This window comes from Bombina bombina, chromosome 6 (genome assembly GCF_027579735.1).
Source record: "Bombina bombina isolate aBomBom1 chromosome 6, aBomBom1.pri, whole genome shotgun sequence".
In the NCBI taxonomy this organism is placed as follows: domain Eukaryota; kingdom Metazoa; phylum Chordata; class Amphibia; order Anura; family Bombinatoridae; genus Bombina; species Bombina bombina.
Genome location: NC_069504.1, coordinates 250,079,615 through 250,104,650, shown reverse-complemented (window position 1 = coordinate 250,104,650; position 25,036 = coordinate 250,079,615). Strand labels below are relative to the sequence as shown.

Here is a 25,036-nt window from a genome sequence, read left to right as displayed (position 1 = left end):
ATTAAAAGCTGTTGAAATTCAAGGAGCACTTTGACACATTATATTACATGAACTTTTATCACACTTTGAATAAAAAAATATTGCTCAGTCAGTAATGAGATTGTTGCGCTAAAACAGGGGATTTCAAAGCCTTAGGCAATGCACGTCCCCTCTTGCAAAATTTACAAGACAGTGCCCCCCCCATAATAGATCTAACATTATTTTATTCTCCATAAAGGAAATTGTAATATTTATTTTTAGTTTTAATTTTGGGAATTTACATCTGATCCAGTGAAAGGTCACACACAGCTCTCAAGAGCTGATTCTGTTCAACCAAAAGAGTAGTTCACTTACGTTTCAATTTGCACTTTGTTACTAATCAAGACAACAAATGCAATGCAGTCTCCGATTTTGACCTCAATGCCTTTTTTTCTACCTACATCCTGCCCTTTGCCTTATTCCCCTACTGCATGGAAAGTGTCATTGTCGCTCTTAAAAAAGCATTCTATGTTTTGCCAAAGTCAGCTGCGGCTTGTTGCTGGTTTCCACAGGATAGTGCAAAGTATCACTATTCCGGCACCTCCCCTTATTTGCACTAGCGCTTTCCTGGCCCACTTCACGCTAAGAAATCTACTGCTCTAAAATATGATAGTCTGTAAAAAACAAAACAGAAACAAAAGAAGTGTAAAATTATATGCACAGACACACACACATAGACACTAACACACACTACCACACTGAAACACACACACATAGACACGCACTCACACACAAACTCCCATACTGAAACACACACACATAGACACTAACACACACACACACCCACACTGAAACACACACACATAGACACACACTCACACACAAACTCCCATACTGAAACACACACACATAGACACTAACACACACACACACCCACACTGAAACACACACACATAGACACACACTCACACATAGACACACACAAACTCCCACACTGAAACATAGACACTAACACACCCACCCACACTGAAACACACATACTGAAACCCACACACATAGACACGCACACACTCCCACACTGAAACACACACACATAGACACTAACACACACTACCACACACTACAACACTGAAACACACACACATAGACACACACTCACACACAAACTCACACACTGAAATACACACACATAGACACTAACACCCACACTGAAACATGCACACAAAGACACACACACATAGACACACACACACACACACACTTTGGTTGTGGCTTTTAACTGTCTTGGAAGACACATTTTATTTGTCCCAAAATTAGTATTATAGAGCATAGTTTTATTTGAGTCCACTATGTCTTGCATGGTAATTTAAGTATGCAACTTTCTGTTTGCTTGTCTAGCTGTGTAATTAACGCCTGCAAAAGGGTTATATACATAGGAAAATTCCTGATTGGCGTATCATGTCCGCTCGCACTTTGGTAAATTGGCCCCATATTATTGAGGTCTTTTAGTCAGATTTTCTAATAAACAACATGAAATCATAAGGTTTGCTGCAGCCTTGATGAGATAGACATATAGATAGACAGATAGATAAATAGATCAACAAATAGACGGACAGACAGAAAGCTAGATAAATTCTAATTCTATTCAGCAGTCATATTATGGTGTAAAACACCTAATGCTGCCTATAGTATTTTCTGAAGTGTATATTGAATGTATTCCTAGGTTAGTCTTATACATATTCCAGCCATTCCTGAATTCTGTTACATTATTTGTTCTTACCACCTCTACTGGACATGTCAAATTAATCAACCATCCTTCCTTCCCATAAAGAGGTGTTATCACAAGTTACTCCTAAACTTGTTTCCTTCCTGCTTCATGACACTCTGCCCTGGTGTTGCTCCTTTTGTAAGAAATGTTTTATTTAAATGTGTTAATGTACTTGATGGTTTCTTTTAATCACCTGATTTCATTTGTTCCTCCAACCTGAAAATATTAAGGTCACAAAGTCCTTCATTCCAAGTTTTATTTTTTAGACCATGTAATAATTAAATAACCCTAGTTTATGTATTCGTGTTCCAGATGTGTACTTTCCTTTATAGGCGTCTTTCGGGTGCTTTAGATAGTTTGCCACTTATGATTAGACAGATGAGGAGTTCTGTTTATCAATGGAACAAACACACATTGAGGCTGAATTATCAAAGGTCTTGCGGACCTGATCCGACAGTGCGGATCAGGTCCGCAAGACCTCGCTGAATGCGGAGAGCAATACGTTCTCCGTATTCAGCATTGTACCAGCAGATCACAAGAGCAGGAGGACAGGGTTATGGAGCAGGGTTATGGAGCAGGCTCTCAAGCTCCATTCGGAGCTTGATAAATGGGCCTCATTGTGTAATCGGCACCGATTTCAGCAATAATCATAGAAAGAAATGTACTGACAAAATACCGTAATATACTCTGTAGTATAAATATACTCTGTAGTGCAGTTCATGCAAGATTAGCACATTACTGTACTCTTAAAATGAGATGTAGTTCTAATTATATCATCTGAGGTGAACAGGGCCAATCTGATTGTAGAACAACATAGGTAGCTATCTGTAGGCACCTTTTTGGCTCTGAACGCGACACTAAAATTCAATACATATTTTCTGAAATATATGGTTTCATAAACTTTACAACTAAACAAGCATAATATTTAGCATCACTTGGGGACACATTTATCAAGCTCCATATAGAGCTCAATGTCCCTTGTTTCTGGTGAGCCTTCAGGCTAACCGGAAACAGATGTTACTAAGCCGCTGCTCCTTAACTTGTCCGCCTGCTCTAAGGGGGCGGACAGAAATCAACCCGATTGAATACAATTGGTTTAATTGACACCCCCTGCTAGCGGCTGATTGGTCGCGAAACTGCAGGGGGCGGCATTACACCAGCAGTTCACAAGAACTGCTGGTGCAATGATAAATTCATTTATCATTGTGTAACGATGTGCAGCGGACATGATACGCTACTTTGCATCATGTCCACTTGCACATTGATACATATGCCCCTTGGTGCTTTACAGCTTACTTAAAGTGACCTTAAACTTGTTTGGTTGCTTATTGCATCTAAAAAAAAGGAATGTAGCTCCTGTTATGATAAAAATGTTCTTATGCACCTGGAGCGCCAATGCCCTTAATAAAGCTTTGGTAGTTTTCCTTTACTGCAAGCGAGTTCCTGTCCTATGGGCCAGCTGAGCACTTAAGTTTCAAATTCAGAATAAAAAGCTTTCAATAACCCTTTTCATGCAAATGTTTTCTTAATATGTTTCAAAAGGGACATGAAACACGTTTTTCCATGGATGATTCAGATAGAGCATTACATTTAATTCAATTTCATTTTAGATTTAACATTCCTATTTACTTACTCAAATTTGATTAGTTCTCTTGGTATCGTTTGGTGAATAGCATACCTAGGTAGACTCAGAAGTGTACACAAAAATTGTGGGTTTCATGTCCCATTAGGTAGCTCTCTTTCATTTACATGATAGAAATTTCTTGAGTTGAATGACCCATTAAGTAGAGTTAAGAGTTACAACACTGGGCACATGTGGGAAAAAAGTTTTGGGGTGTGTCCGAGTAATTGCTACCTCGGGGGAACCAGAGATGGAAGTTCAGTTCTAGCCATAACTATTGACTCAATACCTTCTGTATTGTTTACAAATTTCTGTCAAACCTTCTGCTAAGTGACCCTTTCAGAACATAAATTTAATTAGTGTCTTGCATTCATTTATAATTTTGTGCTTTAGTTTGGCAAACTTTTTGCATACATTTTTTTAACAATAATAGTTCATTTATAATTTGCTCCTGATAAGTTGATTGTTTTATGATTTTACAGGTAGAATGAAAATGTTTACAAATAAAGTTGTAAATAAATTTGCCCATTTTTTTTTTTTAGTGTTACTTTTTTACAATTGAATTTGGACTCTGCAAACAAGATGGACAGCTCCGAGCCTATGGAGCGGGACTTCTTTCATCAATTGGTGAACTGAAGGTAAATTAGTAAGGGCCCAAGCATGATAGCTTGGATAAGTATTTTGTGATTGTTGAATTTGTATAGTTAAATGGAACCGTGTTCATGGAAACAGTTTTAGCACTGTTATTTTTAACAAATTAAATTATAGCGGACATTCAGAGATAACTGTTCATTTTATTAGGGTGCAGTTTGTCATCTGTTATTTTTTGGGAATATTTATTATATGACCATTAAATACTGTAGAATTGCATATTACACAGTAAAAAACAAGGTGAGGAGGTGCACACAGCAAAGTGACTAATAAATGCAAATGTATCAATGCATACAGGTTACCAAAATATTCCTAAAGTCACGCGCAGGATGAATGCTAATCGCCTTCTACAGTCATAAATGACCTCCACAGGTAACTAGAAATTGATGGCCACTCTCCTCTTCATAGACAAGTCCGGATGTTACTATAAAGCAGAAGACAAAACAGAGGGGCACCTCATGTGTAGAACAACCAAAACAGATCCAGATATACAAAATGGTGTAGCCAAATAGGTACTCACATGTGCTAGTAGTGACAAGCTGATATCTTAGGGTGTATCAGCTCACCCTCTCCTGGTTCAAAAGACAGACCGGATCATGTGCAGAATCCACCGCTCACCCAGGTGCGATACTCTAAATAGGCGAAAGGGTCAAAAGGTGCTTACACTTTGCTCAAGTTTAAAAATGGTTTATTAAAATCACAATAAAAACAAAAGCAGTGAGTGATAGGGACATCAGTGTAAGCCCCCTATATGCAATGCATTTCTCGGCTAAACAAACAGCCGTTTTATCAATATTGTATAAAAAAAGACAATGCAAAAACCCTTACTCTTAATTTCAAATGAGTAGTAGATTTTTTCAGGAAGTTCCATTTTCTTCCGCCCTGCATCATGTGACAGCAATTAGTCAATCACAAAATGCATATATGTATATACTGGGAATTCTTGCACATGCTCAGTAGGAGCTGGTGCCTCAGATAGTGTGCTAATGAAAATAATGTACACATTTTGAAAATGGAAATTAATTGGAAAGTTGTTTACCCACCTGCGCCATTTGGACGTAGGTACTATGTCACACAGTATCTTACCCAGTGTACTATGTTGACATAGTACCTAAGTCCAACACAGAGGAGTCTATTGTCAGCTTAGATTGAGCTTTCTTGCCATATGAAGCCAGATTGCCTTTTGTAACACTGTCACTCTCTGTAATGATCATTGTTGGTGCCGACTGGGAGCGAGGGGAGGAAAGGAGGGAGGCAGGAGGCAGGAGGATCGGCCCAGTGGCATTTAACACAAGTTGGGATAGTGTGACTTTAGAGCTCTGGTTAACTGTTACGCATGAATAAAAAGTTGCACAAAAAGCATCAAAAATACATTTAAAAGTACAATAACACTATCTAATAGAAAAATAATTAAAAAAAAAAAAAGCTTAAAAAGTGCTCAAAGATGTGAGGTGTCAGGTGCTAGAAAAAAGCATGCAAAGATGTGTATATATATGATTTCTTGGCCATTTTTTAGAGAATATGAATGATAGAACAAAAACTTTTCTTTCACTCATGGTTAGTGTTTGGCTGAAGCCATTTATTATCAATCAACTGTGTTTACTCTTTTTAAATCATAATGACAACAGAAACTACCCAAATGACCCTGATCAAAAGTTTACATACCCCAGTTCTTAATACTGTGTATTGCCCCCTTTAACATCAATGACAGCTTGAAGTCTTTTGTGATATTTGTGGATGAGGCTCTTTATCTTCTCATCTTCTCAGATGGTAAAGCTGCCCATTCTTCCTGGCAAAAAGCCTCTAGTTCCTGTAAATTCTTGGGCTGTCTTGCATGATCTGCACATTTGAGATCTCCCCAGATTGGCTCAATGGTATTGAGGTCAGGAGACTGAGATGGCCACTCCAGAACTTTCACTTTATTCTGCTGTAGCCAATGACAGGTCGACTTGGCCTTGTGTTTTGGATAATTGTCATGTTGGAATGTCCAAGTACATCCCATGTGCAGCTTCCAGGCTGATGAATGCAAATTTTCCTCCAGTATTTTTTGATAACATACTGCATTTATCTTGCCATCAATTCTGACCAAATTTCCTGTGCCTTTGTATTTCACACATCCCCAAAACATCAGCGATCCACCTCCATGTGATCGGGTTTGTGCGAGTTGTTAGTGTTAGTTTTTTTCCACATTTTTGTGCTCCATTGAAGTCTATGGGGGAATATGTTAATGTGTCGCAATACTCTATCTTCGGCTTTTTGTGCAAAAACTTTTTACTTTTAAAATTGCAATATGCACGCTACCCGACATGTGTAAAAAGCTTACTTCTAGCGGAGTTAACACACGAGCGGGAGCGATAAATAGCACTTCACTTGTAATCTAGCTCTTTATGGGGAGTTAAACATTAAGTTTAATGTCACTTTAACTAGAACCATTTTTGCAAACTCTTTGGTGATTACTTTTCTAGTTTGCATGGGTCCTCTAGTATACCCAAACAGGGCTTGTGCACGTGCATACAGTACTTGGTTTTGCTCGGGTTTTATGTCACATGCACAAGAAAAGTTATCACAAATTTTGTCATGATTTTATTCAGCTGCATTTTTTTTTAGATTAAAGTGTGTTATACAAACCTTTCTATTCGTTCTGTGCATTTTACTTTCTAATTATGTCCATGTAAGTAAAATGTAAGTAGTGATATTAGAAAAACATATTATATGGATCAATTTAAATGATTAAAGTCTTTGATTTGACTGAGAGAGCTCAGGTATTCTTGTACTGTTTTTATATTTCAGTTAACCGGCAGAGGTATAAACATTATGTGGTTGTAACATTTCTTTCTTTCTTTTTTTTTTTACTTTCTTTTTGAATTTAAATTGCCTGCTTTTGCATGCTGGGTTTGGCGACTTTGAATTAACAAAATAAGTCATTAATAAATAAACCCCCATGAAGTTCAGTGATTTGAAATCTGTCACACTATTTTTTTTTTACATAAGTGGTCTCATAAACCTTAGGGGAAATGCATTACTACAAATCATTACTTATCCATTAAAGCGCCATTTGTTTGATTCAGGACCACAAAATCTCATTTATCTTGGTTTTTCGAGTCGACTTCTCAGGGTAATGTTAATAAGACTTGAAAATCATCCATATTTACAAAGCATTTGTATACAATCAGCCATAGAATTAGAAGAATACTATTTTAATTTGTATTATTAAAAGGAATCTGTTAGCTCTTAAAGAGACATTAAACCCCCCAAAAAATTATTTTGAGATTCAGGCAGAGCATACAACTTTAAAAAAAGATTTACTTCTGCTATTTATTTTGCTTCGTTCCCATGTTTTTTGTTGTTGAAGAGATACCTAGGTAGGCATCTGGTGCACAACATGGCAGAAAATATAGCTGACCTCTAGTGCTCTTGCGAATAGATAACATTCTTGCAAAACTGCTGCCACAAAGTGTACCTGACACTGTGCATACTCCTAAGCTTACATCCCTGCTTTTCAACAAAAGATACCAAGACAACAAGGAAAATTTGATAATAGAAATAAATGAGAAAGTAGTTTAAAATTCCATTTATATCTGAATCATGAAAGAAACATTTTGGGTTTCATGTACATTTAATATATGGTTGTCTGGAATATTACAAGGTCAGCTATCCAATCCAAACTTACAAAGGGATAGTAAACCCCAAAATTTTCTTTTATGATCCAGATAGAACATACAATTTTAAACAACTTTCCAATTTAATTCTAGTATCAAATTTTCTTCATTCTCTTGTTATCCATTGCTGAAGGAACAGCATTGCACTACTGACAGGAAGCTGAAAATATCTATTTAGCCAATCACAAGAGACAAATGTGTGCAGGCACCAATTAGCAGCAGCTCCCACTAGTGTATGATATGTGTGTATTCATTTTTTAACAAGGGATACTAAGAGAACGTAGAATATTTGAAAATAGAAGTGAATTTAAAAGTGTCTTAAAAGTATATGCTCTATCTGAATCACGCAAGTTTAATTTTGACTTTCCTATCCCTTTAAGGTTTTATTATAATACTAAAAGTTGGCTTTATTAATTTTAGAAATAGAAATGTTATGATGCAGATTTATTTAACTTTATATGATGGAGTCTTTTGGGGGGTATTAAGATGAGAGAGTTCAGTATTTTGTAATGGAAAAAAGTGACATTTAAAACCACTTGTACAATGTTTCTGCAGTCTTGTATTAAACTAACATGCTGAGTAAGTTTGAAAATGTTTGGAATGCATTATCATTTCTCCAACATAGGTGTGTCCGGTCCACGGCGTCATCCTTACTTGTGGGATATTCTCTTCCCCAACAGGAAATGGCAAAGAGCCCAGCAAAGCTGGTCACATGATCCCTCCTAGGCTCCGCCTACCCCAGTCATTCTCTTTGCCGTTGTACAGGCAACATCTCCACGGAGATGGCTTAGAGTTTTTTAGTGTTTAACTGTAGTTTTTATTATTCAATCAAGAGTTTGTTATTTTAACCCCTTAATGACCACAGCACTTTTCCATTTTCTGTCCATTTGGGACCAAGGCTATTTTTACATTTTTGCGGTGTTTGTGTTTAGCTGTAATTTTCCTCTTACTCATTTACTGTACCCACATATATTATATACCGTTTTTCTCGCCATTAAATGGACTTTCCAAAGATACCATTATTTTCATCATATCTTATAATTTACTTTAAAAAAAATTATAAAATATGAGAAAAAAATGGAAAAAAAACACACTTTTTCTAACTTTGACCCCCAAAATCTGTTATACATCTGCAACCACCAAAAAACACCCATGCTAAATAGTTTCTAAATTTTGTCCTGAGTTTAGAAATACCCAATGTTTACATGTTCTTTGCTTTTTTTGTAAGTTATAGGGCCATAAATACAAGTAGCACTTTGCTATTTCCAAACCATTTTTTTTTCAAGATTAGCGCTAGTTACATTAGAACACTAATATCTTTCAGGAATCCCTGAATATCTATTGACATGTATATATTTTTTTTTAGTAAACATCCCAAAGTATTGATCTAGGCCAATTTTGGTATATTTCATGCCACCATTTCACCGCCAAATGCGATCAAATTCAAAAAATCGTTCACTTTTTCACAAATTTTTTCACAAACTTTTGGTTTCTCACTGAAATTATTTACAAACAGCTTGTGCAATTATGGCATAAATGATTGTAAATTTTTCTTTGGGATCCCCTTTGTTCAGAAATAGCAGACATATATGGCTTTGGTGTTGCTTTTTGGTAATTAGAAGGATGCTAAATGCCACTATGCACCACACGTGTATTATGCCCAGCAGTAAAGGGGTTAATTAGGGAGCATGTAGGGAGCTTTTTGGGGTAATTTTAGCTTTAGTGTAGTGTAGTAGACAACCCCAAGTAATGATCTAGGCCCATTTTGGTATATTTCATGCCACCATTTCACCGCCAATTGCGATCAAATTAAAAAAAAAGTTAAATTTTTCACAATTTTAGGTTTCTCACTGAAATCATTTACAAACAGCTTGTGCAATTATGGCACAAATTGTTCTAAATGCTTCTCTGGGATCCCCTTTGTTCAGAAATAGCAGACATATATGGCTTTGGCGTTGCTTTTTGGTACTTAGAAGGCCGCTAAATGCCGCTGCGCATCACACGTGTATTATAGCTAGCAGTGAAGGGGTTAATTAGGAAGTTTGTAGGGAGCTTGCAGGGTTAATTTTAGCTTTAGTGTAGAGATCAGCCTCCCACCTGACACATCAGACCCCCTGATCCCTCCCAAACAGCTCCCTTCCCTCCCCCACCCCACAATTGTCCCCGCCATCTTAAGTACTGGCAGCAACTCTGCCAGTACTAAAATAAAATATATATTTAGGCTTTTTGGTTTTTTTTTTAAAGCATATTTACATATGCTGCTGTGTAGGAGCCCCCCTTAGCCCCCAACCTGGCTGATCCCCCACCAAACAGCTGTCTAACCCTCCCCCTCTGCCTTAATGGCCGCCATCTTGGGTACTGGCAGCTGTCTGCCAGTACCCAGTTTATAAAAAAAAACAGTTGCTTTTTCATTTTTTTCCCCATTTTCTGTAGTGTAGCTCCCCTACCCACCAAAGAACAAACCCCCACCCCCTCCTAGATACCTTTGACTGTTGTTTTTTTTTTTTAATTAAAAGCTTTACACTGAAACTTTTCTGTAGTGTAGCGGTTCCCACCCGCTCCCGCCCCGTGCACGCGCCCGCCCGCCGCCCGGCGTGCACGCGCGCGCCTGTGCGCGCCCCCATCGCCCCCGCCCCCGATCCCGCCCCCCTCTACATTACCCGGCCCATCGATGGCCGCCCACCCGCCTCCCAAGTCAGCTCCCACCCACCAACGTTACCGGCCACCGATGTCCGGTGCAGAGAGGGCCACAGAGTGGCTCTCTCTGCACCGGATGGCCATTTAAGGTTATTGCAGGATGCCTCCATATCGAGGCATCACTGCAATAACCGGAAAGCAGCTGGAAGCGAGCAGGATCGCTTCCAGCTGCTTTCCACACCGAGGACGTGCAGGGTACGTCCTCAGGCATTAACTGCCTTTTTTCTGAGGACGTACCCTGCACGTCCTCGGTCGTTAAGGGGTTAAAATAGTGCTGGTATGTACTATTTACTCAGAAACAGAAAAGAGATGAAGATTTCTGTTTGTATGAGGAAAATGATTTTAGCAACCGTTACTAAAATCCATGGCTGTTCCACACAGGACTGTTGAGAGGAATTAACTTCGGTTGGGGGAACAGTGAGCAGTCTCTTGCTGCTTGAGGTATGACACATTCTAACAAGACGATGTAATGCTGGAAGCTGTCATTTTCCCTATGGGATCCGGTAAGCCATGTTTATTAAGATTGTAAATAAGGGCTTCACAAGGGCTTATTAAGACTGTAGACTTTTTCTGGGCTAAATCGATTCATTATTAACACATATTTAGCCTTGAGGAATCATTTAATCTGGGTATTTTGATAAGATTATATCGGCAGGCACTTTTTTAGACACCTTTCTCTTTAGGGGCTTTCCCAAATCATAGGCAGAGCCTCATTTTCGCGCCGGTGTTGCGCACTTGTTTTTGAGAGGCATGACATGCAGTCGCATGTGTGAGGAGCTCTGATACATAGAAAAGACTTTCTGAAGGCGTCATTTGGTATCGTATTCCCCTTTGGGCTTGGTTGGGTCTCAGCAAAGCAGATACCAGGGACTGTAAAGGGGTTAAAGTTAAAAACGGCTCCGGTTCCGTTATTTTAAGGGTTAAAGCTTCCAAATTTGGTGTGCAATACTTTTAAGGCTTTAAGACACTGTGGTGAAATTTTGGTGAATTTTGAACAATTCCTTCATATTTTTTCGCAATTGCAGTAATAAAGTGTGTTCAGTTTAAAATTTAAAGTGACAGTAACGGTTTTATTTTAAAACGTTTTTTGTACTTTGTTATCAAGTTTATGCCTGTTTAACATGTCTGAACTACCAGATAGACTGTGTTCTGAATGTGGGGAAGCCAGAATTCCTTCTCATTTAAATAAATGTGATTTATGTGACAATGACAATGATGCCCAAGATGATTCCTCAAGTGAGGGGAGTAAGCATGGTACTGCATCATTCCCTCCTTCGTCTACACGAGTCTTGCCCACTCAGGAGGCCCCTAGTACATCTAGCGCGCCAATACTCCTTACTATGCAACAATTAACGGCTGTAATGGATAATTCTGTCAAAAACATTTTAGCCAAAATGCACACTTATCAGCGTAAGCGCGACTGCTCTGTTTTAGATACTGAAGAGCATGACGACGCTGATAATAATGGTTCTGAAGGGCCCCTAAACACTGATGGGGCCAGGGAGGTTTTGTCTGAGGGAGAAATTACTGATTCAGGGAACATTTCTCAACAAGCTGAACCTGATGTGATTACGTTTAAATTTAAGTTGGAACATCTCCGCATTCTGCTTAAGGAGGTATTATCCACTCTGGATGATTGTGACAAGTTGGTCATCCCAGAGAAACTATGTAAAATGGACAAGTTCCTAGAGGTCCCGGGGCTCCCAGAAGCTTTTCCTATACCCAAGCGGGTGGCGGACATTGTAAATAAAGAATGGGAAAGGCCCGGTATTCCTTTCGTCCCTCCCCCCATATTTAAAAAATTGTTTCCTATGGTCGACCCCAGAAAGGACTTATGGCAGACAGTCCCCAAGGTCGAGGGAGCGGTTTCCACTTTAAACAAACGCACCACTATACCCATAGAAGATAGTTGTGCTTTCAAAGATCCTATGGATAAAAAATTAGAAGGTTTACTTAAAAAGATGTTTGTTCAGCAGGGTTACCTTCTACAACCAATTTCATGCATTGTCCCTGTCGCTACAGCCGCGTGTTTCTGGTTCGATGAGCTGGTAAAGGCGGTCGATAGTGATTCTCCTCCTTATGAGGAGATTATGGACAGAATCAATGCTCTCAAATTGGCTAATTCTTTCACCCTAGACGCCACTTTGCAATTGGCTAGGTTAGCGGCTAAGAATTCTGGGTTTGCTATTGTGGCGCGCAGAGCGCTTTGGTTGAAATCTTGGTCAGCTGATGCGTCTTCCAAGAACAAGCTACTTAACATTCCTTTCAAGGGGAAAACGCTGTTTGGCCCTGACTTGAAAGAGATTATCTCTGATATCACTGGGGGTAAGGGCCACGCCCTTCCTCAGGATCGGCCTTTCAAGGCCAAAAATAAACCTAATTTTCGTCCCTTTCGTAGAAACGGACCAGCCCAAAGTGCTACGTCCTCTAAGCAAGAGGGTAATACTTCTCAAGCCAAGCCAGCTTGGAGACCAATGCAAGGCTGGAACAAGGGAAAGCAGGCCAAGAAACCTGCCACTGCTACCAAGACAGCATGAAATGTTGGCCCCCGATCCGGGACCGGATCTGGTGGGGGGCAGACTCTCTCTCTTCGCTCGGGCTTGGGCAAGAGATGTTCTGGATCCTTGGGCGCTAGAAATAGTCTCCCAAGGTTATCTTCTGGAATTCAAGGGGCCTCCCCCAAGGGGGAGGTTCCACAGGTCTCAGTTGTCTTCAGACCACATAAAAAGACAGGCATTCTTACGTTGTGTAGAAGACCTGTTAAAAATGGGAGTGATTCATCCTGTTCCATTAGGAGAACAAGGGATGGGGTTCTACTCCAATCTGTTCATAGTTCCCAAAAAAGAGGGAACGTTCAGACCAATCTTAGATCTCAAGATCTTAAACAAGTTTCTCAAGGTTCCATCGTTCAAAATGGAAACCATTCGAACAATTCTTCCTTCCATCCAGGAAGGTCAATTCATGACCACGGTGGATTTAAAGGATGCGTATCTACATATTCCTATCCACAAGGAACATCATCGGTTCCTAAGGTTCGCATTCCTGGACAAGCATTACCAGTTCGTGGCGCTTCCTTTCGGATTAGCCACTGCTCCAAGGATTTTCACAAAGGTACTAGGGTCCCTTCTAGCTGTGCTAAGACCAAGGGGCATTGCTGTAGTTCCTTACTTGGACGACATTCTGATTCAAGCGTCGTCCCTTACTCAAGCAAAGGCTCACACGGACATCGTCCTGGCCTTTCTCAGATCTCACGGATGGAAAGTGAACGTGGAAAAGAGTTCTCTATCTCCGTCAACAAGGGTTCCCTTCTTGGGGACAATAATAGACTCCTTAGAAATGAGGATTTTTCTGACAGAGGCCAGAAAAACAAAACTTCTAGACTCTTGTCGGATACTTCATTCCGTTCCTCTTCCTTCCATAGCGCAGTGCATGGAAGTGATAGGTTTGATGGTAGCGGCAATGGACATAGTTCCTTTTGCGCGCATTCATCTAAGACCATTACAACTGTGCATGCTCAGTCAGTGGAATGGGGACTATACAAACTTGTCTCCGAGGATACAAGTAAATCAGAGGACCAGAGACTCACTCCGTTGGTGGCTGTCCCTGGACAACCTGTCACAAGGGATGACCTTCCGCAGACCAGAGTGGGTCATTGTCACGACCGACGCCAGTCTGATGGGCTGGGGCGCGGTCTGGGGATCCCTGAAAGCTCAGGGTCTTTGGTCTCGGGAAGAATCTCTTCTACCGATAAATATTCTGGAACTGAGAGCGATATTCAATGCTCTCAAGGCTTGGCCTCAGCTAGCGAGGGCCAAGTTCATACGGTTTCAATCAGACAACATGACAACTGTTGCGTACATCAACCATCAGGGGGGAACAAGGAGTTCCCTGGCGATGGAAGAAGTGACCAGAATCATTCTATGGGCGGAGTCTCACTCCTGCCACCTGTCTGCTATCCACATCCCAGGAGTGGAAAATTGGGAAGCGGATTTTCTGAGTCGTCAGACATTGCATCCGGGGGAGTGGGAACTCCATCCGGAAATCTTTGCCCAAGTCACTCAACTGTGGGGCATTCCAGACATGGATCTGATGGCCTCTCGTCAGAACTTCAAAGTTCCTTGCTACGGGTCCAGATCCAGGGATCCCAAGGCGGCTCTAGTGGATGCACTAGTAGCACCTTGGACCTTCAAACTAGCTTATGTATTCCCGCCGTTTCCTCTCATCCCCAGGCTGGTAGCCAGGATCAATCAGGAGAGGGCGTCGGTGATCTTGATAGCTCCTGCGTGGCCACGCAGGACTTGGTATGCAGATCTGGTGAATATGTCATCGGCTCCACCATGGAAGCTACCTTTGAGACGAGATCTTCTTGTTCAAGGTCCGTTCGAACATCCGAATCTGGTCTCACTCCAGCTGACTGCTTGGAGATTGAACGCTTGATCTTATCGAAGCGAGGGTTCTCAGATTCTGTTATCGATACTCTTGTTCAGGCCAGAAAGCCTGTAACTAGAAAGATTTACCACAAAATTTGGAAAAAATATATCTGTTGGTGTGAATCTAAAGGATTCCCTTGGGACAAGGTTAAGATTCCTAAGATTCTATCCTTCCTTCAAGAAGGATTGGAAAAAGGATTATCTGCAAGTTCCCTGAAGGGACAGATTTCTGCCTTGTCTGTGTTACTTCACAAAAAGCTGGCAGCTGTGCCAGATGTTCAAGCCTTTGTTCAGGCTCTGGTTAGAATCAAGCCTGTTTACAAACCTTTGACTCCTCCTTGGAGTCTCAACTTAGTTCTTTCAGTTCTTCAGGGGGTTCCGTTTGAACCCTTACATTCCGTTGATATTAAGTTATTATCTTGGAAAGTTTTGTTTTTGGTTGCAATTTCTTCTGCTAGAAGAGTTTCAGAATTATCTGCTCTGCAGTGTTCTCCTCCTTATCTGGTGTTCCATGCAGATAAGGTGGTTTTACGTACTAAACCTGGTTTTCTTCCAAAAGTTGTTTCTAACAAAAACATTAACCAGGAGATTATCGTACCTTCTCTGTGTCCGAAACCAGTTTCGAAGAAGGAACGTTTGTTGCACAATTTGGATGTTGTTCGCGCTCTAAAATTCTATTTAGATGCTACAAAGGATTTTAGACAAACATCTTCCTTGTTTGTTGTTTATTCCGGTAAAAGGAGAGGTCAAAAAGCAACTTCTACCTCTCTCTCTTTTTGGATTAAAAGCATCATCAGATTGGCTTACGAGACTGCCGGACGGCAGCCTCCCGAAAGAATCACAGCTCATTCCACTAGGGCTGTGGCTTCCACATGGGCCTTCAAGAACGAGGCTTCTGTTGATCAGATATGTAGGGCAGCGACTTGGTCTTCACTGCACACTTTTACCAAATTTTACAAGTTTGATACTTTTGCTTCTTCTGAGGCTATTTTTGGGAGAAAGGTTTTGCAAGCCGTGGTGCCTTCCATCTAGGTGACCTGATTTGCTCCCTCCCATCATCCGTGTCCTAAAGCTTTGGTATTGGTTCCCACAAGTAAGGATGACGCCGTGGACCGGACACACCTATGTTGGAGAAAACAGAATTTATGTTTACCTGATAAATTACTTTCTCCAACGGTGTGTCCGGTCCAGGGCCCGCCCTGGTTTTTTAATCAGGTCTGATAATTTATTTTCTTTAACTACAGTCACCACGGTATCATATGGTTTCTCCTATGCAAATATTCCTCCTTAACGTCGGTCGAATGACTGGGGTAGGCGGAGCCTAGGAGGGATCATGTGACCAGCTTTGCTGGGCTCTTTGCCATTTCCTGTTGGGGAAGAGAATATCCCACAAGTAAGGATGACGCCGTGGACCGGACACACCGTTGGAGAAAGTAATTTATCAGGTAAACATAAATTCTGTTTTTGTTTGCTGCAATTGTTTTTAACAGCACCCACAACTTGCCTTTTTCAGAGGAGCCAAATGCAGGCTTTTCATTGGAGTAGAGAAGGCTTGCCGCAGTTGTTACGTTATCAAACTCTCCATTGTTTTGCAATTCTAATCTAATCATCTCTGCTGAAGCTAATTGGGGATATATATATATATGTATATGTAGCAGGGTTAGCCTGATATGTTACTGAACGGGGACAAAAAAGTCATAAAGTATATTGCAAAGTTTTTTTCCTATATAAACTCAAACATTTTATTTTACAATAAATCTCAAGGTTTTTTGTTTTTTTTAAATAACTTTATTTTTGAAGTTTTTCTTAGGGGATCTTGAACAGCACCATATAGCATTACACAATAACAATCATCATAAGGCATATTATAGGTAACAGTGTATAGTATAGTCTTCTCAATGTGGTTGAGTATGTTTCGAGTCCATAAAGTCCATTCTTAAGCCATGTGAAGCAGCCAAGCATCATATATTCTTAAAACATTTAAATAAACCAAACCAAACAACAAAACAACAAATAAATAATGGCAACCAGCATCAACAAGGCTAGGAACGTTGTAGTGCCATACAAATTTACTCTGAGGCACTGTCAGCACAATAATGAGTTTTTCATTAACACTAATGTAAATTTCGTCTTGCGCCAAATGTGTTTGTGCATGTTCAGGCCCTCCATGTAAGTCGGCAGTATAAAGAGACATTGATCAATTATATAATTAGATGCAGTAATGCCAATAGTTAACATAAAACAATATAAGTACCTTCGCTATATGAATGTCATTATGTTCATGCATCTTCTTCGGCGGATGGCTGTAGTCTCAGTTCTCAGTTCTCCTCGTTTAGTTAATGGTCCCTCTAGTAAGTCAGCCATGGTCAGTTAGGAATCAGAGTCAGATTCCGGTATGCACCAGCGCCTATGTAAGTTTTCATTAAGCATGAACACAGAATGTTGAAAGGGGCGTAATAATTTTTCCCTTAGGCCCCTCGGCAAGTACAGTATGTATGGGTCCCACTTGTTTATGAATGACTTAATTCTAGCGTCACGATTACTTTGTGTGTCTGCATGTTCTGTCAGAAACTGTTGGTATAGTGCGTGAGTTAGTTTTTTTGAAAGGGGGTTCCCTATTCTTGGCCCAGTATTGTAGAATTAGTTTCCTGGCCATTAATACTACTATATTAAAGATTTTTTGGTGGTTAAGAGGTAGGGAAATGTCCTGAAAGAAGAGTATGTTAGTTGCAGTTAATGCTTTGTCAGTTGTGAGTATTTTTGACAACCAGAATCTGACCTTGCCCCAAAACCTCTGCATCTTAGGGCAATCCCAGACCAGGTATACCAAATCCGGGGTAGGGGCCGAGCACTTAGAGCATTCGTTTACTGCGTCCTGAACCCATTTGGATTGGATTCTAGGTGTTATGTACGCTTGGTGTAGAAATTTTATTTGCGTTTCTCGCAAACCCGAAGACAGAGTGGCTGCTCTGACTGCTGATATACTATGTGTGATGTGTTATTGTGTGACCTCAGGGATCCTCTGTCCTTGCCATTTAGTAATAATATCCTGCATTGTTTGTGACTCATGATATGTAACTATTAGCTTATAGATAGGGGTGATGGAGTGTTTTCCATGAGAGGCTAGGCTGCAGAGAGTGACAATCTTAATTATGTACAGTGAAGCTAATCCCTCAGTCAGGAGGTTTTGTACATAGTGCCGACTTTGGAAATAAGCAAATCTGTGCGTGGCAGGGAGGGTGTACTGTGCTTGAAGGTCAGAGAAGGGAAGCACCTGATGTGTCATAGGGTTAATCAGCTGCGCTACCATGGTCAGTCCCTGGCGTTCCCAATATTTAAAGACAGCTGTAGTATATCCTGGGATAAAATTAGAGTTGCCTTGGAGCGGCAGGTATTTGCTAAAAGCCCTCAATGGGTCTCTGAATAGTATGTTTTGTTTTATGTGTGCAGGGAGAGTGGACAGTGATGTGTGCGGCAGGAAAGCCAGGTGTATGGGTGCCAAAAGCTCACACTCCACTGAGGGAGAGAAATAATCTGATTGGGTCAACCACCCCACAACTACTTTGGTCAAGGATGCCCAGTTATACCACCTAAGATTGGGAAGGCCGAGTCCACCAGAGTTGACTGGCATTGTTAGATGGAGCCTATTAATTTTCGTTTTCCTATATTGCCAGACAAATTTACCGAACAGGGTTGTAAGGGTATTTAGGTCTCGCTTTGTCAACAAGAGAGGGAGCATCTGAAGGGGATAAAGAAATTTCGGTAAAATAATCATTTTTAAAAGTTGAATTCTACCCGTGAGAGATAATGGCAAGTTTCTCCAGCCTTTCACCTGATTCTGAATAAGGGTTAGAGTTTTACCTATATGTAGGTGATACAATTTACTTGTGTCGATGTGTAGGTGAATCCCTAAATATGTGAAGGTTCCTGTAGTCACTTTCAAGTCAGTGCCCTGCAGTTGGGCTTTTTTGGGGTTACTTAACCATGTTAGTTCGGATTTATCTATGTTGATTTTGTATCAAACAGCACTGAATTTGTCTAAAATGTGTAATAGTTTAGGTATGTTAGTATGCGGGTTGGAGACATATAAGAGAAGGTCGTCAGCGTACAAAGACAAATATACGGTCTGCCTATGAATTTTTAGGCCCTCACTATGCTGGCGAATATAGCATGCTAGAGGTTCTATTTCCAAATTGAAGAGCAACAGGGATAGGGGACACCCTTGCCTGGTTCCTCTCTCCAAGAGGAATGGGGGGGATATCTGACCATTAATAATTATAGAAGCTGAGGGTGATACATATAATTGTTGGAGCGCATTGAGAAAGTTCCCAGATATGCAAATTTTTCCTAGAGAGGTATAAAGATGGTCCCACTCTGTTCTTTTGAACGCCTTTTCGGCGTCGATGGCGAGAAGGCATGTGTCTACACTAGGTTTCTGGTGGTCAGTATAATATGGGTTGCAGTAATGGGATATGACAGCGAGTGTTTTCCTAATATTGATTACTGAGGTTCGGTGTTTGATGAAACCGGTCTGGTCCGGGTGCACCAAATCCGGCAATATTTCTGCCAGTCTATCTGCCAGGATTTTGGTATATAATTTGTAATCGCTGTTAAGCAGTGATATCGGTCTATATGAGGAGGGTAGTGTATGGTCTCTATTCGGCTTTGGAAGAATGCAAATGTTAGCATCAGTAAATCTTGCATCCGGTGTAGATTTTCCTAGTAGGTAGCTAGTGTAAGTGGAGGCTAGTACTGGGGCTATATCAGTGCTAAGAATCTTATAGTACTCAATAGGGAGAGAGTCTGGACCTGCAGCTTTTCCTATTTTTGAGTTACCAATGGCGCGTAACACTTCCTGCACGTGTATGGGGGAGTTAAGACTATCTCTTTGGGCTTCAGACAATTGAGGTATTGTAACATTGCTCCAAAACGTATGCTTGTCTTCTTCCTTTATGTTTTGACTAGTGTACAGGGATTTATAATAGGCTGTGAATTCCTTCATTATATCTTTAGTGTCCGTCTTAAGGTGTGCTCCCGATTTAATTACAGTTATAATAGATTTAGGTGTGTGGAGTCTCACCAAATTCGCTAAAAGTCTACCAGCCTTGTTACCATGGCGGTAGAACCTACCCTGTCGGTGTATGTTAAACTTATGGTCTAGGATTTGCAAGTGTGCGTCTCTTTCCTTCTTAGCATCATAGTATTTCTGGCGATTCTGTTCCGTAGGGCTAGTTAAGTAGGTATTGTAAGCTTTAGTCAAGTTAGAAAGAAGTTGTGTAGTGATTTTTGTTTGTGATCTAGAATGGTGTGTTGTATATGCTGTGATTTTACCCCTGATAACTGCCTTGGAAGCATGCCAGAACAAGTCAGAGTTGGCTCTATGTCGCTCATTGTCAAAAGTATATTCCAGCCAAAAGGCCTTCAAGTGCTGTCGAAAATCTGCATTGGTATATAAATATGAGGGGAACCTCCAAGTCTTTTGAGAAGGTGGTATTCTGAGCGGTTGCAGTGTTAGTTTTATGGGGGCGTGATCTGATATTGTGATTGGAAGAATAGATGTATCTAATATGTTGGGAGCGAGTTGAGGGGATGTAAGGAAATAGTCAATGCGTGAGAAAGTGTGATGTGTCTTCGAGACGCAAGTATAATCCCTTTGGTCTGGGTGTTGAGATCTCCAAAGATCATGTAGTCCCAGTCCATCTCTGAACATAGATACAATTTGTGCTTCCTTTATGTGTTTGGGTTGTGTTCCCTGCTTTGTAGTGGGGTAGGATGGGTCAGAGAATCTGTCTAATGGGCAAGCTTGAGCCATATTAAAGTCCCCCCCCACACTATTACTGGTGAATCAGAGTGTTGGGCAATGAGTGATTGTAGAGATGCCCAGAACCCCTGGTCAGAATGATTGGGGCTGTACGCGTTGCATAATTGGAAATTATGTTCATTAATATGGAATGAGGTGAAAATGTAGCGTCCTTTGTTATCAATTTTTGTATTGGAGAAGGTCACTGGCAGGTTTTTACGTATTAAATTTGCTACCCCACACCTTCTCCCCTCTGAGGGGGGGATAAAAAATTTGCCCCACCCACCTTATTTTTAATTTCTCATGCTCCTCTGCAGTGAGGTGCGTTTCCTGCAATAATGATTCTGGTTCTGATGTGGCATAGGATGAGTGTTAATCATTACATGGCAACTGAGGGTTAGAAAACAAGCCTTGGTGTTAGCTAAGCAGAGCATATAAACAATACAAAAAATACTAAGAAATGTAGAGAAGTATAAAAAAAAAGGCACAATAAACAACAGCCTGAAATAACTTATTTTCTAGTGTGGTAGAAGCCATAGGAGTAAAGAGATCAACTCTTAGCAAGGGCCACTCCTGCGACCGTTCAGTGTCCTGAAGAATGGCTTTCCAAGAGATAGCCACAACATCGCTGAAGGGGTCTTCGGCTATTAAAGCCTCCTGTGTCAAGTGACACGTATGTCCAGAACCCATCATTTTAGAAAGTCTGACAGAGATGTAAAACATGACAGATTCTATGGGTCAGCTTGTTGCTTTTTCGCTTCTAGAAAGGCTTTCAGTTCTTTAGGGGAGCGGAAGAACTTGGCACCCTTGGGGGTTTGCAATCTGAGTTTGGCGGGGTAGAGGAGCGCTACTTGTCTGCCCTCCTCATATAGTTGAGAGCAATAGGGGCAAATTCTTTGCGCATTTTGGTTACTTCTGCTGAGAAGTCCTGAAATAGCAGTAGTTTTTTCCCTTCAAAGAGAACATCTGCATTGTGTGACCTATAGGCCCTTAGCAAGGTGAGTTTTTCTTGATAGTTTAGGCATATAAATATGACCTGACGAGGTCTGGTGGCTGTGGAAGTGGAGAGGCCATTATCTGGACCAATACGGCGTTATCTGGACCAATACGGTGGGCTCTTTCCATGTCCAGTGGAAGACGATCCGGATCTATGCCTAAGAGCCTAGGAAATGTTAGGGCTGTGAACTCCAGTAGATCTTTATTCTTGATGCTCTCTTGAATTCCAGTTATGCGGAGGTTATTGCGCCTGCTACGGTTCTCAAGGTCATCTACCTTGTCCTGTAAAGCCTGATTCTGACGTAGTAGTTGTCTGAGGGAGGTAGAAGTATTATTTTGACGATCTTCCATTTCTGAAATCCTCTGTTCCGCCTGATTCATCCTTGTAGAGAATTGGCGCACCTCACTGGTTAGGGTGTCCATACCTGCTTGGAGAGATTCCATCTTAGGCAGGAAAAATGATTTTAATTCTTGCAGGAGGTTTGTAGATTCACCACTCGTTAAATGAGAGGAGCTTGGGGATGGGGGGTTTTCAATCTGCGTTTCTGTAGCGTGTCGCTGCCTCCTGTCAGTTTGTTTCGACTTTGAGGTCATCTTGCCCTCTAGTGTATTAGGGAGAGGTTTGAAGTATTTATCAACCTTCATATGAAGTATAGAAGGTGCTGAGAATATAATAGCAAAGTTCAGGTGAATATACAGGGAGTGCAGAATTATTAGGCAAATGAGTATTTTGACCACATCATCCTCTTTATGCATGTTGTCTTACTCCAAGCTGTATAGGCTTGAAAGCCTACTACCAATTAAGCATATTAGGTGATGTGCATCTCTGTAATGAGAAGGGGTGTGGTCTAATGACATCAACACCCTATATCAGGTGTGCATAATTATTAGGCAACTTCCTTTCCTTTGGCAAAATGGGTCAAAAGAAGGACTTGACAGGCTCAGAAAAGTCAAAAATAGTGAGATATCTTGCAGAGGGATGCATCACTCTTAAAACTGCAAAGCTTCTGAAGCATGATCATCGAACAATCAAGCGTTTCATTCAAAATAGTCAACAGGGTCGCAAGAAGCGTGTGGAAAAACCAAGGTGCAAAATAACAGCCCATGAACTGAGAAAAGTCAAGCGTGCAGCTGCCAAGATGCCACTTGCCACCAGTTTGGCCATATTTCAGAGCTGCAACATCACTGGAGTGCCCAAAAGCACAAGGTGTGCAATACTCAGAGACATGGCCAAGGTAAGAAAGGCTGAAAGACGACCACCACTGAACAAGACACACAAGCTGAAACGTCAAGACTGGGCCAAGAAATATCTCAAGACTGATTTTTCTAAGGTTTTATGGACTGATGAAATAAGAGTGAGTCTTGATGGGCCAGATGGATGGGCCCGTGGCTGGATTGGTAAAGGGCAGAGAGCTCCAGTCCGACTCAGACGCCAGCAAGGTGGAGGTGGAGTACTGGTTTGGGCTGGTATCATCAAAGATGAGCTTGTGGGGCCTTTTTGGGTTGAGGATGGAGTCAAGCTCAACTCCCAGTCCTACTGCCAGTTTCTGGAAGACACCTTCTTCAAGCAGTGGTACAGGAAGAAGTCTGCATCCTTCAAGAAAAACATGATTTTCATGCAGGACAATGCTCCATCACACGCGTCCAAGTACTCCACAGCGTGGCTGGCAAGAAAGTGTATAAAAGAAGAAAATCTAATGACATGGCCTCCTTGTTCACCTGATCTGAACCCCATTGAGAACCTGTGGTCCATCATCAAATGTGAGATTTACAAGGAGGGAAAACAGTACACCTCTCTGAACAGTGTCTGGGAGGCTGTGGTTGCTGCTGCACGCAATGTTGATGGTGAACAGATCAAAACACTGACAGAATCCATGGATGGCAGGCTTTTGAGTGTCCTTGCAAAGAACGGTGGCTATATTGGTCACAGATTTATTTTTGTTTTGTTTTTGAATGTCAGAAATGTATATTTGTGAATGTTGAGATGTTATATTGGTTTCACTGGTAAAAATAAATAATTGAAATGGGTATATATTTGTTTTTTGTTAAGTTGCCTAATAATTATGCACAGTAATAGTCACCTGCACACACAGATATCCCCCTAAAATAGCTATAACTAAAAACAAACTAAAAACTACTTCCAAAACTATTCAGCTTTGATATTAATGAGTTTTTTGGGTTCATTGAGAACATGGTTGTTGTTCAATAATAAAATTAATCCTCAAAAATACAACTTGCCTAATAATTCTGCACTCCCTGTAGAGGTTAATGTGTTTATGCCACTAGGTGTCAATGTTGATTTACAAATGGAGGATAATTGAAGAGGTATGTGAGAAGGCTTGCAGATTTTTTTTTTTTACTTTATGATTATGAATAGCTATGACAAAACTAGCCAGACATCTTGCAAGATCTTATTGCAGTCCATGCATGTAATACAGCATCCCTTCAGAATCTGATTCAACCACAATAGCAAAAAGGCTTGATTATATTATGAGTCAGCCTCTGTGACGTTGTATAGCTGGCCCCAGCACTAAGATGTTAATTAATGTGGGAGATCCCCAAAAGTTCAGCAAGTTTATGCAAGTTTGCTGCATTAGAATAAAGCAGGCAAATAGATTCTATGTTTTTGTCTTCCCTTCATGTGTTGCTTCCCTTCACTTTCACTTTCACCCTGTTACCTTAAGTTCGAAACCGCTCCTGTGTCTACCTCCCAGCTGTTCCCCTTGATGCAGGCTGCTCCCCTACTTTCGGTGCACCATCTGGTGATGAGTTCCTCTTTACCGGGGTATTTAGGACCCCTTAGAAGGCTCAGATGTGAGGTCTGTGTCGTGGAGGCCCGCTCCTATATGGCGCCCAGCAGCTGTGTCTTTTTTGCACGATGTTGCGCAGCAGCTCCTTCCGAGGACAAGGGCGATTTTAGGCCCTTCACTAAGTGATGCCAGTTAGGGCTTACTGATACCCAACAAGGCTGAGGCGTGGGAAGGCGGCAGGCAGCAAAGTTGATGGAGTTTGCAACTTTGAGAACACGGAGCTCTTACTCCTTGCTGCCAGCCGTCCGTTAGCTCTGCCTACTGGACAAATCTCAAGGTTTTTACTGTCATTTTAAAGAGATGACTACAATTTTCTTGCCTTGCAGAAGGTGGTGCTGGATTAGTTCAATTTAAATTTAAACAACAATTCTTAATTTTTTCAGGCAAAAAAATAATAATAAATATATATATATATATATATATATATATATATATATATATATATATATATATATATATATATATGTTCAACATTTATATGCTATCCTTTCCAATGTATGAATCGAAAATCTTAAGTACAGTGTTAATAATTCTAAGGGCCAGATTTCAAGTGGAGCGCAAAATATCAATGTGCGCTGGTATTACAAGTTAGGTGCAATGCAAATGTGACCTCACATTCACATTGCGCTCACGAGAGTGCACTGCC

The 25,036-nt window shown here is 40.9% G+C and overlaps 1 protein-coding gene across 1 annotated transcript in view; it reads left to right on the top strand.

Annotated features, from left to right (window-relative positions):
- Positions 1-25,036, top strand: part of TPH2 (tryptophan hydroxylase 2) — a 688,548-nt gene that overhangs the window by 589,668 nt on the left and 73,844 nt on the right. Inside the window, exon 10 of the mRNA XM_053716778.1 lies at positions 3,890-3,985. Within this exon, the coding sequence (XP_053572753.1) occupies positions 3,890-3,985 (96 nt within the window). The remainder of the gene's footprint in view (positions 1-3,889; positions 3,986-25,036) is intronic.